The sequence below is a fragment of the Theropithecus gelada genome, chromosome 3 (genome assembly GCF_003255815.1).
Source record: "Theropithecus gelada isolate Dixy chromosome 3, Tgel_1.0, whole genome shotgun sequence".
NCBI lineage: Eukaryota > Metazoa > Chordata > Mammalia > Primates > Cercopithecidae > Theropithecus > Theropithecus gelada.
Window position 1 is genome coordinate 182,496,170 of NC_037670.1, and position 17,887 is coordinate 182,514,056.

A 17,887-nucleotide genomic window follows, 5' to 3' on the forward strand; every position below is an offset into this window, starting at 1 on the left:
GTCCTAGTGAGCTTCTGGAGGCACAGAAGGTTCTGAAAGGCAGGAAAGGTTCTAGAAGGCAGAAAAGGTTCAGGAGCTTCTGGAAAGCAGGGAAGGTTCTGGAGGGCAGGGACTCTGTCTTGCTCGTGCTTGCAAGTCCAACAACTAGCACATAGTAGGTATTCAGTACAATGTTCTGAAAAGAGGTTTCTCTGTCTGGCTAATTGTCTAGTTGGGTGGAAACCTGATCCTCTTCATTCACAGTGAGATAGAGGAACCTGAAAAGGATAAACATATGAATTCCCCTCAGAATGTTGTTTAGTTTGGTACTAGGTAGTGATGTGAACAACTGTGGGGTTAACTTGAGACTCTAGTTATGCTACCTCCTCCAGAGAATATCCACTTTGCCCCATCTGGCGGCTGAGGATTCCAGCAGCCCTGACAGCCCTGACCCACCAGGGCACTGAGCCAGCTCTGTGCCTACGAAGACAGCTGTCTGCTGAATCCTTTCTGGGTGCAGCCTGCTGGGTCCTAAGTTAAGTCTCTGAGGCATACCAGGGACCCCTGCCCAATAACTCTCCGAGGCTCCTGATCAGGACTGGCTAACTCCCTGGAAAACAGTGACCCTAAGTGCCACATCCCTGCCCTTCTCCTGGGTCTCTGCCGTCTGACTCATCACTGTGATGCTTCATATATTTCATACATTTTGTCCAGATCTGTTCTCAGTGCCAGGGTCATTGACTCCCTTTGTCCACCACTACTGGACACAGCACTCAGAGATCTTTGCCACTGAAATTGCTTTACACTTTGTTCTTCAGTGGAAAATGATTAAGCTGATATAGGAACAGCAGTTTCTAAATAAAGATGAGACCATAGTACATATTATCAGCCCACTGATTTTGCCAGTAGAGTAAGCTTGCAAGTATGAGTTTACACTTTCTGAATGATTTACATTTTATTCCAACTAAATAAATAAATCTCACTCCATGACATTTTCTAAGCTGAAGAATAGTTGTTAATTCATTTTGAAATGTTCTTAGACTAAGAATCTAAATTTAAAAGAGTAATTAGCATGATGCATGATGAATGGACAAGAGTCTTCTGAGGCACACAGTAATGTATTTTCTTCCTTCATTTTACTTTTATAAAAATACTTAATGGGAATTAATGATCATCCTCTGGTACAGATGCCTCATCTGAACATCAACATTTCTTTGTATGTCACTAACACTTTATACCCAGCTAAACAACTCAAGATGTTCAGAGAAATGGAGGGGGGATGGGAAAGGGAATCTGCTTCCTAGAAATGCAGAAAACGTCAACTTTGGATGCTGAGGAGGCCAGAATAGAATTTTAGATAAAGTTAAGCAATTTTCAGAAAAAGATTATGTTACTTGTGAAAAGTCATTCGTTGGTACCAATTTTAAAAAGTAAAGAGTGAGCATAGGGATCTTCAATCCAATCCTAGAGTAACAGAGCTAGAAGTGGTCTGGAGGAATGACCACTTCTCCTTTCTGACTGCCAGTGCTCACCACAGCTTCATGTCTCTGGGGTTCTTTCCTTGAAGACCAACCAATCAAGAGCTCGGGTCTCTGTCCAGGAAGGTGTCAACAGCAAGTCACTCCCCATGCCTGGGTCTGAATGTCCTTATGTAGAAGTTACTTATGAATCGATGAAACTGGACCAGGGACTCTTCCAGCTCTGAGAATCTGTAACTGATATATTCATTTATTCAGCAAAAATTACTGAACATATATATTGAGATATGCCCACCCTTAGACGTTCCTGAATATTAAGTTTGACATATGGCTAATGCTGGAGCCCCACAAGACCCCACAGCAAATGGCTTTTTGGGGTCTGGTGCCAGAAGAGTGGGCCCCCTTGTGCCATTCTCAAACTATGCTGTAGTTTCCATGGGCCTGTGAAGAGATTTATGGATGAGGTGACCCATTTTAACTAAACGTAATCAGAGATTTGAAAAGATTCTTAGAAAGGAATTGTGGATTGTTAATAACATGAATACAAGAAAATCTGTACTTCCAATGGGAGCTCTTCTTTAGACACATTTTGAAGTGGAAAGCATCACAATTAGACCCACAGGAAGGCAACCAGAAAGATTAAAAATCATCCTTTGGACTTTCTCAATTATAGACTTATGCATATTTTCAGTAGCCATGAGTACTGTTCTCAACACATATTGTGCATCGAGACAGCAAATAACCATAGATTGAAGCTCTCCAGATTAAATACATTTAACAACTAAGTATCTAAAATGTTATTAATCACATTAATAAAAATTTTAGTGAATACAAAGAAGTTTTTGTCTCTTCAGCAAAATATTTTAATCATTAGTGATGTTTACTTCTCATTCTCTTAAATTTGTGTTGAGTTTTTTATAATAAACATACAATGAGTTCAGTAGAGCACATATATAACTTGTAAGTAAGAATATGTATCTGGTAAATAAATGCACATTTCTGTTGGTGGCGCCATCAGACACTGAGACACCACTTGGTGAGCCTTAGAGAGGAGGGGCCACAAGGGGGATGAGGCAGAAGCCTCCTGCCAGTGAGGGCCCAAGAGCCCTGCCCAGGGCTTGGGCTTTGTTCATAAGGTTATGTGAGGGGCAGCTCTGGCAGAAGAGTGATAGGATCAGATTTCCAGTAGTGGCAGTTACTCTAGCCAGAACTGGAAGGTGGCATGGAAGGGGCCAATACTTCTTTCTTTCTTTTAAAGTTTGTTCTGCCATAATTTAAGCCAAATTCTTCCTCTCCTACATGTGAGGACTGCATGCCCGGCAGCTTCTTCCACATGCATCAGGCTGCTGGACGGGCCTCGCTGGCACACTGGGTGGGTGGCTCCATGGAGTGTCCTGCCTACTGCAGGATGTCGAACAGCGTCGCTGTCCGCCATCCACCTAGTCCAAGCAGCAGAGGCACCAGGTGAGAGCCACTGATTTACGCGGCAGAAGTGGCCACCACCAGACTACTCATCCTCTTCTCCTTCAGGCTGCAAATTAAAACAGACTTCCATCCTTTCTTCAAAGGACATATTTTTCTTCCCTTTTGTCATTTATTTTACACAGGACAGTAGCATCTTTTAATAGTCTAGAAGAACTATTTCAACATTTGGAACATGCTAACAATATACCCACACATGGTAGAATCTTTCAAAATGAGGCTTTGATTTTGGAGTTAGTACTCATTTTATCTACAGTCTTTGTCAAACATGTTATCTTATGTGAAATCACCTGTAACAATCTGGGACATTCTTTTTTTTCATAGTGCTTGACTTTAAACTTACCCTGAATATCTCACGTTCTTTCAGAGCGCTATGAAAAATATTAAATCATTAAACAAATGTTACATATTCTTTAAAAGTACCAATAAACCAAACATGTCACTTTTTAACATTTACTATTCACTGATATCGTCAATAATGTAGTTGGCTAGCCCCATAAGATGGGTTTTACTTTTTATCACTGCTCACTGTAGCCTCAAACTCCTGGACTCAAGTGATCCTCCTGTCTCAGCCTCCCGAGTAAGTGAGACCACAGGCGTGTGCCACCAGGCCCAGCTAATTTTTTACATTTTTTTGTAGAGACAGAGTCTCACTGTATTGCCCAGGCTGGTCTCAAAATCCTGGCCTCAATTGATCCTCCCGCCTCAGCCTCCCAAAGTGCTTGGTTTATAGGCATGAGCCAATGTACCCGGCCAGGTTTTACATCTATATTTCACCCCCTCAGAACCTGTGGAGGATACAAGAGGCATATCTACATAAGTATCCAAATTTTTCGCACAATTGCACCCTTTTATTTTCTCAGAAGGGCACTAAATCAACACATCTCTTGAGAACTACATCTTACTTCCCAAAGAGACAAAATAGATATAACCAATAATAATATCAGTATTACTAGAAATTGTAATAAAAATTTAAAAACAAGTAGATTGTTTTATAGAAAACTAAACCAAGAATCTAATCTTTATTTTTAAAAATATTTTCCACTTAAAAACATTTCATTTTCAAGTGATCAAAATGCTTCCTTCTTCTTAAGCTCACAGCAATGAAAAACTCATACAAAAAATGTTCTCTGAGTTTGCAACATCCCCAGTCCATGTGTTGTCAATACTTTTCCCGCTGGACGAGCCTGCCTCTTACCCCAAACAAGCAGCAAGCAGGAACTCCCAGGCCTGGGTGAGGTGTGTCCCCTGGTGTGGTCACTCAGACAGAGCTGTGTGTCTGCAAACACCCCAAGTCACTCACAGCCAGGCACTGCCAGCCCAGCTGCCTGCACAGCGACCCTGCCAGGCTCATGCAGAAGAAGCCGTTTTCAGGCCACACTGGTTCTGCAAGAACGAACATCTCTGTAAAGCTCTGCTTCTGAAGTCACAGTTTCTCTATTCCACACAACTCTGCCTCAAAGCATTTTTAAAGCACATTCCAGGGACAAATGTGAGCTAGAAAAAGGGCTGAAAACATGAGGGGCCCTCTCGGGACAAGCCCCAGAGCCCACAGCCTGCACCACCAGCGCTTTCCATGGGACACAGGGGCCGCTAAAGAGCCTCCCACCAGCACCTCTGCCTACCTTTCCCACAGAGGCCTCTGGGGAGTAACATGCTGCTGATCTGAGTGAACATAAGGAACAGGAACACACCACAGAGGTCCCACAGAAGCACAGCATGGGGAGCCATGGCTGACAGCCAGTGGTCAAGACAGAGGTTCTGGAGCAAGATGGAAATGCACAGGGTATCTGGCTCCCCACCTGCCCTATGCCACAAACAGCATTGGGCCTACACAACACTGAGGGCTCCCAACCCTCCCAAACAGCATGGGGCCTGCACAACACCAAGGGCTCCCAACCCTCCCAAACGCCACAAACAGCATGGGGCCTACACAACACTGTGGGCTCCCAACCCTCTAAAATGCCACAAACAGCATGGAGCCTGCACAACACTGAGGGCTCCTAACCCTGCCTGATGCCACAAACAGCATGGGGCCTACACAACACTGAGGGCTCCCAACCCTCTAAAACGCCACAAACAGCATGGAGCCTGCACAATACCGAGGGCTCCCAACCCTCTCAAATGCCACAAACAGCATGGGGCCTGCACAACACTGAGGGCTCCTAAGAAAGTCCAAACAGCAAAGTGAGCACTCACCTTGTCTTCATTTCCTCTAAGAGGAAGACTGTTGTAACCTGATAAAACAGACAGATAAAGGATGGGACGTGACCACAGGAATGGGGTCCACCAGAGCAACCGATCCCCAAGTATGGGATGTGATGACAGGGACAGGGCCCATCCAGAGCCCACAGGTGTCCCCTTGGGAATCTGACACAACCCTAAGTGGGTGGAGTAAGGGAAAGGGCCCTGTCAAACTCTGAAGACTGCACTGGGCCCTAACAGAGACCCTGCACTGCCCGGCTGCCTCCCTCTCCCCTTGCCATCCCCACAGACCAGGAAGATGAGCACAGCAAAACTGCCCACCCTTACCCTGCAGGCCAGAGGGCAAAGCAAGCCAGCCAGATACTCACCTCGCTTCAGAAGAGCAAACGGAACAACCCCCACCCGGCAAGCTCGTTGACAAGACCAAAATTCAGGCACTTAAAAACAGTGCAACCTAGACATGCCAAGTATACTAAAAAACGTGCTCTGAATTTTGCATTTATCAAATATTACACAAGAAAACATTTTAAAAGAAAGTTTTTAGCATATCTTAGAAAAGGGTATGTACTATCTCTTTTTATTATACTTTCTACTCAAACTTGTAAGAAATTTGTATGAATATTATTTAAGTCACCTTTTTTTTTTTTTAGATTCCAGGGCCTGGACATAGTGGCTCATGCCTATAATCTCAGCACTTTGGGAGGACAAGAAAGGAGGATCACTTGAGTCCAGGAGTTCAAGCCAGGCATGATGGCACATACCTGTAGTATCAGCTACTCAGGAGGCTGAGTAGGGAGAAACACTTGAGCCCAGGAGTTCGGGGCTACAGTAAACTATGACTATGCCACTGCACTCCAGTCTGAGCTACAGAGCCACACCCTGTCTCTGTAAAAAAAAAAAAAAAAAAAATTAAAATTAAAAAATTTTTAAGAATAAAATAACAATAATAAAAAAAATCATAGATTCAAAGGGTACATGTATGTGCAGGTTTGTTACGTGGGTGTATTGAGTGATGCCTACTGTTGGGTTTATAATGATCCTGTCACCCAAATGAGGAAACAGTACTTCATAAGTAGTTTTTTGACCCTTGGCTCCTTCCTCCCTCCCCTGTTTAAGCATTCCCAGTGTCTACTATTCCCTTAAGTCCCATTCCTTTTGTTATTGTTGTTGTTGTTGCTGTTGTTGTTGCTGTTGTTGTTGTTGTTGAGATACAGTCTCCCTCTGTCGCCCAGGCTGGAGTGCAGTGGCTCAATCTCATTTCACTGCATCCTCCATCTTCCAGGTTCAAGTGATTCTCCTGCCTCAGCCTCCCAAGTAGCTGGGATTATAGGCACCTGCCACTACATCCAGCTAATTTTTGTATTTCTAGTAGAGACGGGGTTTTGCCATGTTGGCCAGGCTGGTCTTGAACTCCTGACCTCAGATGATCTGCCTGCCTCAGCCTCCCAAAGTGCTGGGATTACAGTCATGAGTCACTACACCTGGCCAAGTCCCACTTCTTTTATTCAAGGGCTTTACAGTCATCAAAGGGATGATGTGAAATAAACTCCAAAGGGCTCTCACCATTAGTTACTCTCATCATCACAACAAAATCAGGCCTCATCCTCATTGATGTGACCTGTTTGGATACGCCTATTAAGAAATATAAATGATATTACTCTTTAAAAGATAATGGCAATGCTTTTGCAATAATCTCTATTGTCAGTTCACCTGAGACTAGGATTTTCTAAAGTAATATTGTTTCTAACAATAACAATATTCCATCCTGTCAGCCACCACCTCCAACATTAACTGTAGAAACCTGGAGCATCCAAAAATAACAACCACTAGGACTTATCAGAAACTCTGTGGTTACCACGGACTCTCCCACTCATCACAGCTAATCCTCTCAAAAACATGAAGAATCAGGTATTTTGCTCAAGGTATAAATCCAGAGAGATTATAGGTGAAGTCCTTCCATTTCTCTTGACTTCTAATATGAGTGCAAGTGCAAACTGTAAAGATTATCTGATTGGAAAGATAAGGTGACCTCTCAATCTGTCAACACACTGCATGGAAGCAGTACTGTCATTTAATTTGTGCTCTTGAAACATATCCACATATTCCCTATCATATTTGCAGAAATCACCTGCAGTTTCTGACTCTGCTAGAATCCTCTTTCCATTTCAGTGAAAAAGCCCAATTTCTGTTACCTTAACTGATCATAATTTCATGTTGGCTATTTCATAGAATCAAGGACCATAACAGCATAACAAAGCAGGCATATAGATGCCACAAGGCTTCCACCACAAGAATGGGTGCCGCTCCATAGGAACTGATGGCTGTGCCTTCTACAGCAGCTCTAACTACAGCTGTATCTCAGCACACAACACTCAGATCAGATGGAAGTCCAATGATCTCCACCTTGGCCTGTTTTCAGGCAAAGCAGAGCAAGAGATTCAAAAACTCCTGGTAAAAGAGATGTCCTTTGAGGGACAAAATGGACCTGAGGTGGGAAGTCATCAGACAGCAGTTCCTGCCACTGCTTCACCCACGTTCCATCCCCTGCCTCAGGCTAAGAAATGGAGCTTGCGCTGGTGTGCGCAGTCCGCGAGAAGAGCGCCTGTTTCAGAGAATGTACACATTGTGGGGTCAGCCTCAAATTGTACCACAGATTAACTTCTGCTTTGAGCTGGATTAAAATCACGGCCTCTGATTGCCAATTTTATTAGCGGCTCCATCCATTTACAAGTTGAATGTATTTCACATTTGGAATCAGAATTCACTTGCACAATTAATATGAAGTCCTTTCCTTCGGAAACCAGGTCAGCCTTCCTTCTGAAAATTCCTTCCACCAAACCATTCCAAACACGTCCTTTGTGCTGTATACCGAACACTGCATCAGAAGCCTTTTCCAAATGCGCTTTCAGAACCACGTGGTGACAGCACGCCCACGTCACATGATAGAAATTTCTACTCTTTCCTTCCACCAGCATAGTTCAGAAAAGAATAGGGAGTCCCTGAACCACCCCCCTGCCTGCTTGCCACTCTAAACATCAAACCTAAACAGAACCTATTCTTAAATAAATGTTCTTAGGAAAGTAATCCCTCTCTCATCCCTTATTCTGAAGTGGGTTTTTGTTATGACAAGTGTGAGATGAGAGCTCGCTTCTTTGGTGTTTGTGTCACCACATTTTTAAAAACCTGACGGAAGCCCAGAAAGCATTCTGAACATACAATTTTTATGGACATATCAAGTAGTGAATCCTTCGGGTGGTATTTTCATTCCCTGCCATTGTGGGAAGGCCAAAAGTCTCCAAAAATAAGTCGTCCATTTCCAAACATCAAAATTCCCTCAGAGAGGCACACCAAATATTTGAATCTGACACCCAAAACAAAATCCAACCCAGAAAATCAATCTCCTGCTGGTGCCAAAGAGCACTTTAGAATCTCCATGGCCTAAGGTTGAGAAACTCCTCAGAGAAAGGCAGTTTGACACATGAAATGGTCCCCACTCCTGTAAGAACAAGACAGACGTCCTTGTTCTGTGCAGCCAGAGAGACGTGTTCTGACAGTACATAGAATCTTCGGCCCATCCTGGGATGACCACTGGGAGAGAAAGGAGGCTCCAGAGACCTAGGACCCCATCCCAGGACTACCCACCTGGTGTCCTGTGTACATTTCTCAACCACTCCAAGCCTCAGTCTTTCTATCTGTAAATTGAAGACAGAAATATCTATACGGGTTATTCTGAGGAATACATGTCAGTGCACATGGAAGGCTCAGGGGTTCAAGATTTGGGGGTACCCAGAGGTACAGGGATGGGAGAGGCTGTCACTGTGACGGGAGCACACTGGGAAGTTTTGGGGGTGATGGAATGATCGGTACCCTGACAGAGGAGATGGCCCCCTGAATCTATATGTAACACAGTACACCAAAAAAGAAAAGTCCATTTTACTTTATGATAAGTTAAAATTAAAATTTAAAAAGAAAGCTCCAGAATCGGTTTTGTAACTATTAGTTCATCCCCTGCCACCTGCCATGGCCTCGAATGACTCTCACAAGAGACAGTCCTAGTCCTGGCACTACACGGGAACATCCTTGGTTTTCCGAATCCCAGTTAGGACTATTGGAGGGAACAGACAAAAACAAAGGAAGTGAAATGCCCTCTTACCACCTCCAGAGATGAGAGTTAGCACTGAGTAACTGTCACTAAACACTCATCATCTCTCGTTTCTTTATGTTACACACACAGAAGCCATTCAAGACAAATGTAGCTCAGTAGTCCGAGGTCCAGTTTTCCAGGCGCCTGCAAGAGTCACCCACTTACCAGCCTCGTGAGGCAGAGTGGCAAACAAAAAAGGTATTTAAAATGTGCAGAAGCAGGTGTTTCCAAGGGAGCCTCACCCATTTTTACTTCCTGTTCTAGGTATTTAAATAGTGACTGTGGCAGAGTTCTTAGAGATAACAGGGATTAAGAGAAAAAAAATGCCCTTCCTTCAACACACTCTGTTTCCACACTGTTTCCAAGCAGTGAAAAAGTGGATTGACTGTTTTCTGCTTCTCAGGTTTTCTGGCCTTCCATCAACTACGATTAAAAAACAAGTCCAGCTGGGTCTACGTTGATGAAGGTCAACTTAAACTAATGTGGAAAGTGCTGCCAGGTGCTTTTATGTGGTGTGGAGGGTTATCTGCCATGAATTTAGCTGTTTGCTTTCTCTGAGAAGTGGAACATCATGTCAGGAAAAATAAGAGAGGTTCTTAGTCAGCCGAGGCTCATCTGGCCTTCGTCTCTTGGGATTCGGCTGGATGAAAACCCTTTCTGCCAGTTCTTAAGCTTTTTCTTCACCTCTCCACACACAAAGCATCCTTAAACCTGGTCGTGCACAGTGGCTATGCATGTAATCCCAGCACTTTGGGAGGCCAAGGCAGGAGGATCACTTGAGGTCAGGAGTTCAAGACCAGCCTGGGCAACACAGCAAGACCCCCCATCTCTTAAAAAAAATTAATCATTTTTTAACTTTTTTGCTCATTTTTTAGTTATTATATTTATTCGTGAACCCAAACTTTTTTTTAATTAGGCTGGTGCAGAGGTGTGTGCCTGTAGTCCCAGCTATTCAGGAGGCTAAGACGGGTGTATTGCTTGAGTGCAGGAATTCCAGGCTGCAGTGAGCCATGATTGCACCATTGTACTCCACCCTGGGTGACAAAGTGAGACTCCATCTTAAAAAAAAAAAAAAGTCCTAAAACTAGTAATATTTGTACATACCCAGGCATATCTTAAGGAATCTGTCACCCAGTGCCAGGGAGCTATTATTAGTTTGGGCCACATTTGGCTGCAAACACTTTTTCATAAGGAATTTGAAATTCTGAAGTAACCCTCAAAGAGGCAGTGGTCATGGCTCACCCACAAAGCCAGGTGCATTGAGTGGAACTTTCTTAATGAGACCATGTCTGATGACAGCTTAGCTGACCCCTGTGTCTCCTTGAGGCTTCACTTCCCTTCCTAGTCCCATATTCCTCACTTTCAAAATCTAAAGAAAAGTCGATGTGTAACTGCATCCAAAAGTTAAGTAATACTGCATGAACGCTGGGACAAAACAAACCCAGAATGCAGAAATGATGGTCACATAAAAGCATCAGCGTTACCACAGATCTCATCAGAAGATGGGGCCTCGGGCTGCACCACCTAAACTTGGTCCCGTGCACCCTGTGTCGACAGCCCTATTCTTCACAGGAAGCTGGACACCCGACATGCGGGCGTTTCATGGCACACAGAGATTCCCGCTGTGCGCCAGGACGGGGCCCAACACCATCTCAGAGCAAAGCAGAGAGAGGACCATGACAAAGTGATTGCCCACCCTCACCTCCCTGGCGGACACCACTGATCTTGATCACCAGGTACAAAAACAAATCAGCTTGGAAGAAGAGCTGCCAGACGCTGAAACACACAGCTAAGCTCAGCACTGATAAGTCATTTTAAAAGCTCTTCCATTCCCTGCCCATCCCTTCTGAGCCTGACACCCCATATCCCGCTTCCTGAATCTAGCTTCATGAGTGAGCCCATTGTCTGGCACCTCCTTCTTCCAGAAGTCTGGGGTTTACAACATACCCCATTCCTTCTGCCCAGAACATCAGCCCTTAGGCTGATGGAGACTGAGCAGGAGAGACAGGGAACAACAAGCAGAGAAGCTCACAGACGTGCAAGGAGCAGGCTCTTCTTGGGTGAAGAGGCAGGTTGCTCGTTACCATCCAACCAAACGGAATCAAAGGCTCCGGACCCCAAGAAGTAAAGATAGATTTGTGCTTTTGCGGCAGTAAGGATCCTTTGATTTAAAAATAAACAATCATGCCATCTCCTTCACAAAGCCAGCAGAGTCCTGCTCTGATGGCTCTGCCTCTCAGCTCTGTGTGGGCTCCCTGGTGAATGAAAAGTCTGTGTAGGCAAATCGGAAGGCCAAAACAAAGGAGCAAAATGAACAATCTCCTGTCTTCACAGCCAGGTGCGCCCACTGGTTCTGAATCTGGATTCTCCAAGCAAAATTCTGCATGAAAGGCTGACTCTATCATTGGCAAATGAAAGCTGTACTTCTTTAGCAAAAGGAAGTAGGGGCCTTTAGAAAACTGCCCCCCTAAACACAGGGGCTACCTGAGCAGGTTCACAAGTCAGACTCCATGTAACTGAAGAACAGCGTAAAGCCCTTAACAAAGGGCTTATGTTCAAGTTAAACTTAAGGAAAAAGCACTGAGACCTGCACAAAGGATGCCCGGAAATCACAGAGAAAGGCGGGCCGGTGGGGAGGAAAACTCAAAGACTGAAGCATACGAAGAAAAGACCATTAGGCTGTCTGAACAGCCCTGCATAACACAGCAATGTTACTTTGGCTACAAGCAAAGCTGAATCGTGTCACTAGAAAGGATGCCATGTTCCCCTGTGTTCAGCTTCGATAATGGTCTCACAGATAATTAATTAATGCCATAAGGGAGCCCTTCCGACCAGAAAGGAACAGGCAGAGTGGGTGATGGGAGGGCAGGAAACTAAATAAATCAGGGGAAAAGAGTGTCCTTTAAGAGAGGAAGCAGTGAGACTTCCACTACCACGGGGTGCTGCCAACAGCTGTTCTGGAAATAAGTCAGCATCGTGGAGTGCGGCTCAAGGCCATGAGAATAAACTCAGAGACGGTAGTTATCGACCCTGGGTTTCATCAAGAGCTCCTTCACTGTCTACATGAGAAGGGCCCCTGCCTCTTGCTCAAGACAAGGCATCCTATATAAAAAGAATTGGTCTTTAGGTCTTGTTAACATCAACCACTAGTTCTAACCTACAAGGCTTTTTGATGTAACAGAGGAGCAAAAACTTGGATCTCCTTGAACCACATGTGTTCTGGAGGCCTCAACCTGAAGTTGAATGTTAGTAGGTAAATAAATAAATAGATTACAAATGGCACAGCTGGGCCAGATTTAAGGCCGTTCTGTGCATCTTTAATCGAGCCTCATTATTTGGAACAACGTAGTTGGTGTGACCATTGCCAAACAAGATGCAGACAGGAGAGAAAGAAAAATGGCAGCACCTGCCTGGCACAATTAAGCAAGCTTCTCCTTGCATTCTCTGTGGATTGTGTTCTGACAAAATGGCAGCAACACTGAGTGAGGAGGGTACAAGGTGGAGGGGACAGAGGTAGCTGACACATGGCCACATTCTGCCCCAAGGTGGGCCCTGCAATGAGAAGACAACACATACATCTCACTGTTTGTCTGTATCGCTGGGGCAGTTTCCAATTACATGAGAATGTAGGCGATGCCTTTCACCTGGAGTCCTCAAAACAATTCGCACGATGTCTGCATCCTTAATGTTTTCCCACAAAATGAGTGTGTCCATAAGTCTCCTTATGACACAGCCTTCTGTTACCAGTGACACCGTGATCGGAGCCGAGGGAAACATGGAACCAGTTTTAATTATGAGTCAACTTTGCTCTTAGCCAAAATAACACTGCTGCATTGGCCATTATCATTCAGTTTAGCAGCTTTCCTCTCTTCCTGCACTTCCATCTTTGGGTTTTCCCTTGCTCCCTTTATCAGCTACCCCCCACCTTTCTGACTTTCTCTGTGATTTTGGAAGAATGCTGTGAACTGGCCATTGCAATGGCAAGGAAAGCAGTCAAGGACCAGCCTCCAGCTCACACCACAATTACCTGCCTTGCCCGGGACACTCCACGCCCACGTGTGCTTCATGTGTAGGTAAAGGGCGGCACTTGGCGTCAGAGCAAACAACTCTCCCATGAGGTGACTGGCCAGGTCAAGCCACATGGAGGAAGGAATACAACCCCAGCAAGAGGCGACTGGGGCACAGCTGGACCTTCTTTGCTGACAGGGGGCAAGGCACCAGGAGGAGGCAGAGCAAGCACGGCCCCCAAGCCTCCCGTGCAGGCCTCACCTGTGCTCCAGCATGGAAGGGTGAGGGCTTCACGCGGGCCCTGAGGGCACAGTGACTGGGCAGCATCCCAGAGGTGCAGGACCAGCACAGGCACTCCCTCCCAGGACGCCAAGGCAGGTGGGCAAGGACCTCCTTTCCCAGCACATGTGTTTCATCTAACAGAGATAAGCAGGTTAGGGAGTGTGAGGAGACCTCAAGGCAAGGGAGGAATTCAGGGGACTCTGGCTTGACAGAGGGAAGCGTCAACTCAGGAGTCCAGGGAGACTGTGTCAAGATACCTGGTTCTCTGCAGTTTTCGTTTGTTTGGGATTTTGACAATAAAGCCTACTGGAGACCAGAAGGGCCTAGAGGCCGGGAGGAAGGTGCCGGAGCCCAGCCGCGCTGAGGTGGGTGCAGGTGGCGCTGGGCAGCGGCGAAGTACCCCCCACCGTCCCCGCCTGCGTTTGCTTCTGCGCCCCGTGGACACCGATTATCCTAACCTGTCATGTGTAATTCTGGCCCTGAAGCCGCCTGGAAACATTGGCTTTATGGTAAATCTTCTTAATAAACAAGATTAGCGGGAAAGGAGGTGCCGGGGACTGGAGGTTTTATGGGTTTAAAACAGGGGCGTCCGCCTGGGAAAGGAGCGGCTTCCACTCCCTCGCTGCCGTGAAGCTGCCGCCCTCCCTTTCCTCCCGCGGCTGCCACGGAGGAAAAATGTCCTCTGATTTCGGCGGCGCTGCCCGCGGGGCGTGCGGGGGACGCAGGTAGAAGCGAGCGCAGCGGGACCTCCGAGGCCCAGCCCTCGCGGCACACGCGGCGCGAACACGAGCGGGAGGCGCACCCACGCCGGACCAGGGCCGCGCGCTCCAGGCCCAGGGGGGTGCCGAGTGGCCGGGCTGGGGGCGTGAGGCCCAGGAGCCGGCGGAGGGGCAGAAGGCCGCGCCGGGGAGGAAACTGAGGCAGGGGCCCGAGACCTGCTCCAAGCCGCCAGTGAGGACAGAGAGGCGCGCGACCCGCGGCCGGGGACTTGCGACCCAGAGCCTGAGGGTGTCGCGCTGGAACCCCGAGACCCCCGGAGCCCCCCACCCGCTCGCCAAGGCGCGCTCCCCACTCACTCACCGAGGCGCCCCTCCCCCCCGCCCCGTCACTCACCGAGGCGCCCCTCCCCCGACCCCCCACTCATTCAGTGAGGCGCCCCTCCCCCACGCCCNGAGGCGCCCCTCCCCCGACCCCCCACTCATTCAGTGAGGCGCCCCTCCCCCAACGCCCCCACTCATTTATTGAGGCGCCCTCCCTGCATGCCCCCTCACTGAGGCGCCGCCCCTCCCCCCGACCCCCTCACCGAGACGCCCCTCCCCCTGACCCCCTCACGGAGGCGCCCCTCACAACGCCCCCAACTCATTCATTGAGGCGCCCCTCCCCCCGTGCCCCCCACTCACCCAGGCGGCCCGGGAGCTGCCGGCCGTGGGGGACGGACGAGGGGGCGGCAGGCAGGACGCGTGGCGGCAGCAGCAGCAGTAGCAGCAGCAGCAGCGGGAGCGGCGGCCCCATCCCCGCGGCCTGGCCGGCGGCTCTCAGTCCATGGCCGCGCGGGAGGCGGCGGGAGGCGGCCGAGTCCGGGCCCAGCGAGGCGCGCGCCGCCAGCTCCTCCCGCCGCGCCTCTGGCGCTCTTGCGGCGACGCCGGGCTGAGCTTCAGCACCGGACAGCGCCCGGCCCCGCCCCGGCCCCGCCCCCGCCTGCAGGGCCCCGCCCCCGGACGTGCGTCCGCCATCAGGCCACGCCCTGTCCACGCCCCCGGCCAGCCCCGGCCACGCCCCCTCCCGCCTGGCCGCCTCCCCTCCCCACTCGCCCGCGCCGCGGCCCGGAGCCCCACGCCCGGCCCTGGCCTCCCCGCCCCGGCTCGCGCCCCTCCCGGCTCGGAACGCCCCGTCCGCCCCCGCGCGTCCCCTCCCAGCTGCATTCCTGCCGCCCGCCTGGCCCTCCGATCCCCTCCCCGCCTGCCGCCGCGCCCCTCCCGGCCCGGTGCTGGGGGTCGCACTGTCCCCGGGGACGGCTGGGGCTAAGCCGCGCCCTTGGCCCGGACGGCAAGGCCCGAACCTACTCTGCTGGTGACCTGGGCAGGCGGCCTCTACCCGCGGGGCCCCGCGCGCGTCGAATTAAAGCCTTCCAACCGTTTATTGAATTTAAACGTAACGGGCCACTCGCGCATCGGGTGGCGCAGAGGTGGACCCAGTCCGCCTCCCCTGCAGCGCGGGCGGCGCTCGGGCTTGGTCCCAGGAAAGCTCCCGGAGGGTCTGGGGTGCGGGCTGGGGCCAGGCGGGCTCTGGGGCAGAGCAGGGTGAGGCCTCTTGCAGGCCCGGTCGAGGTCCTGGGGGACGTCGGGGTCCTCCTCAGGAGACAGCGCCACTTCCAAGAGGTCCTAAGACAAAGGGGGCCAGTAGGGGCCTCTGGGTGGGAGGCAGGCTGCGCTTCTCCACAGCCCACTTCCCTCACACCCTACCCCAGGGTCACCCCCTGCCAGGTCCCTGTCCTGGTGACCCCACCTGGGCCCCCAACCTCCCCACCTGCTTCTGCCTTGGACAGAGAGGCCTGAGCCCTCCCACGTGCCTGCCCACCACGTTCTCATTCCAAGGACATCTGCTCAGCGCCCTGTGGGTTTTCTCCTTCCCTGCCCAGTCCCCACAGCCATGCCTTCCAAGTCCCTTACCAGCCTGGGCAAGGCTGGCACCTGTGGACCGTGAATGGGTATTGGGGTGGCAGCGAGGGAGTTCCACTGTAGCCCAGCCATCTGCAATTCAGAGTTGGATATTGGGGCTGACTGTCCTAAGTCCCCTCCTCACGGACACCTCTGTCCTCAGACCTCCGTCATCTCCTTGCTGGGGCCGCTCACCCTCCCATCCTTCAAGAAAGCAGCTCCTTTCTTTGTCACAGCCCTCCTTCAGTCACCTGTGCCCGGAGTGGGTGGTGGGTGGTCAGTTTATCCTTCACGCCCAGACGCCCAGGAGACCACCTCCCGGTAGAAATCACCCTCTCGCAGAATGCGGCAGCACAGAGGTCACAGTGGCTCCCAGGCAGCCCTTCCCTCCTACAGTCAGGTCCGTGTGTCAACCTGCGGATCCTACAAAAACAGCCACTAGTTGGGAGGATGGTAGCCGGGACTGGATAGATGGGGCTGCTTCTGGCTCATTATTTTTAGTAGCCTGGACTCTAATTTTTAACACAGCAGCGCTTGCCTCAAAACAAATGCAACTCCCACAGCAAAATCCATCCAGGAAAAAGGCTGTCCGCCTCACTGAACTACAGCAACCCACAAACCACAGGGCGCACCCCAAATGTGGACTTGGTGGTGATACAGTTTGGACATTTGTCCTGCCCAAATCTCCTGTTGAATTGTAAGCCCCAGTGTTGGAGTTGGAGGTGGGGTCTGGTGGGAGGCAATGGCAGCATGATGGAGGATCCCTCATGAATGGCTTGGGCCACCCCCTTGGTGATGAGTGAGCTCCCCAACTTCCTGTTCTGGTCATTTAAAGCTGTGTGATACGTCTCCCTGTGTCTCTGCCTAAGTCTCTCCCTCTCCCTAACTCTCTCCCTCTCCCCCTAACTCTCCCTAACTCTTTCCCTCTCCCTCTCTCCGCCTCTCCTTCTCTCTCCCTCTCAGTCTCTTCCCCTCTACCTCTCTCTCTCTCCGTCCCCCTCTCTGTCCCTCTGTCCCTCTTCCCTCTCTCTTCCTGTCTCTCCCATCCTTACTATGTGACATGCCTGCTCTCCCTTTGCCTTCTGCCATGATCAGGAGCTCCCTGAGGCCTCCCCAGAAGCAGATGCCACCATGCTTCTGGTACAGCCTACAGAACCGTGAGCCAATTAAGCCTCTTTTCTTACAAATTACCCAGCCTTGGGTATTTCTTTATAGCCATGTGAGAATGGCCTAACACACGTGGTGAGAGAAGTCTGTGTGGGGGTGTCGGGAGGCTGGGAAGAGTGGCACCACCAGATGGCTCAGGGTCAGGTGCGTCCTGGGAGGTCCTGAGCCATCTATGGAGTCAGTGATGGAAGCCACGGAGGAAAGGAAAGGTCAGAGTGAGCCCGCAGAGGGAGAGCCTCTTCATGGCGGTCTGTGAGGTGATTCGGACGCACAGGGGTGGGACACGGGATTCTCTTCAGTGAAAACTACTTTGTGAGGCCTTAACACCATTTCTCTGGTCCAGATGGAGGTCTAAGGAACCAAGTGCTCCGCCTGAACGAGGATAACCTGGAGAGGTCTGTCGCCTGAATGAGAGTCACTGAGTTTACACTGCAGGAGAGCTGCTCCCAAGACCAAGGCCCTGCGATTCCCAGAGGCTGTCGGAC

The 17,887-nt window shown here is 49.7% G+C and overlaps 1 protein-coding gene across 2 annotated transcripts in view; it reads right to left on the reverse strand.

Annotated features, from left to right (window-relative positions):
- Positions 1-15,217, reverse strand: part of PTPRN2 (protein tyrosine phosphatase, receptor type N2) — an 898,882-nt gene extending 883,665 nt beyond the window's left edge. For both annotated transcript variants that reach the window (XM_025379168.1, XM_025379167.1), the window contains exon 1: positions 14,979-15,217. In XM_025379168.1, coding sequence (XP_025234953.1) covers positions 14,979-15,090 — 112 coding nt within the window. In that variant the 5' untranslated portion in view covers positions 15,091-15,217. The remainder of the gene's footprint in view (positions 1-14,978) is intronic.
- Between the last annotated feature and the right edge of the window lie 2,670 nt (positions 15,218-17,887).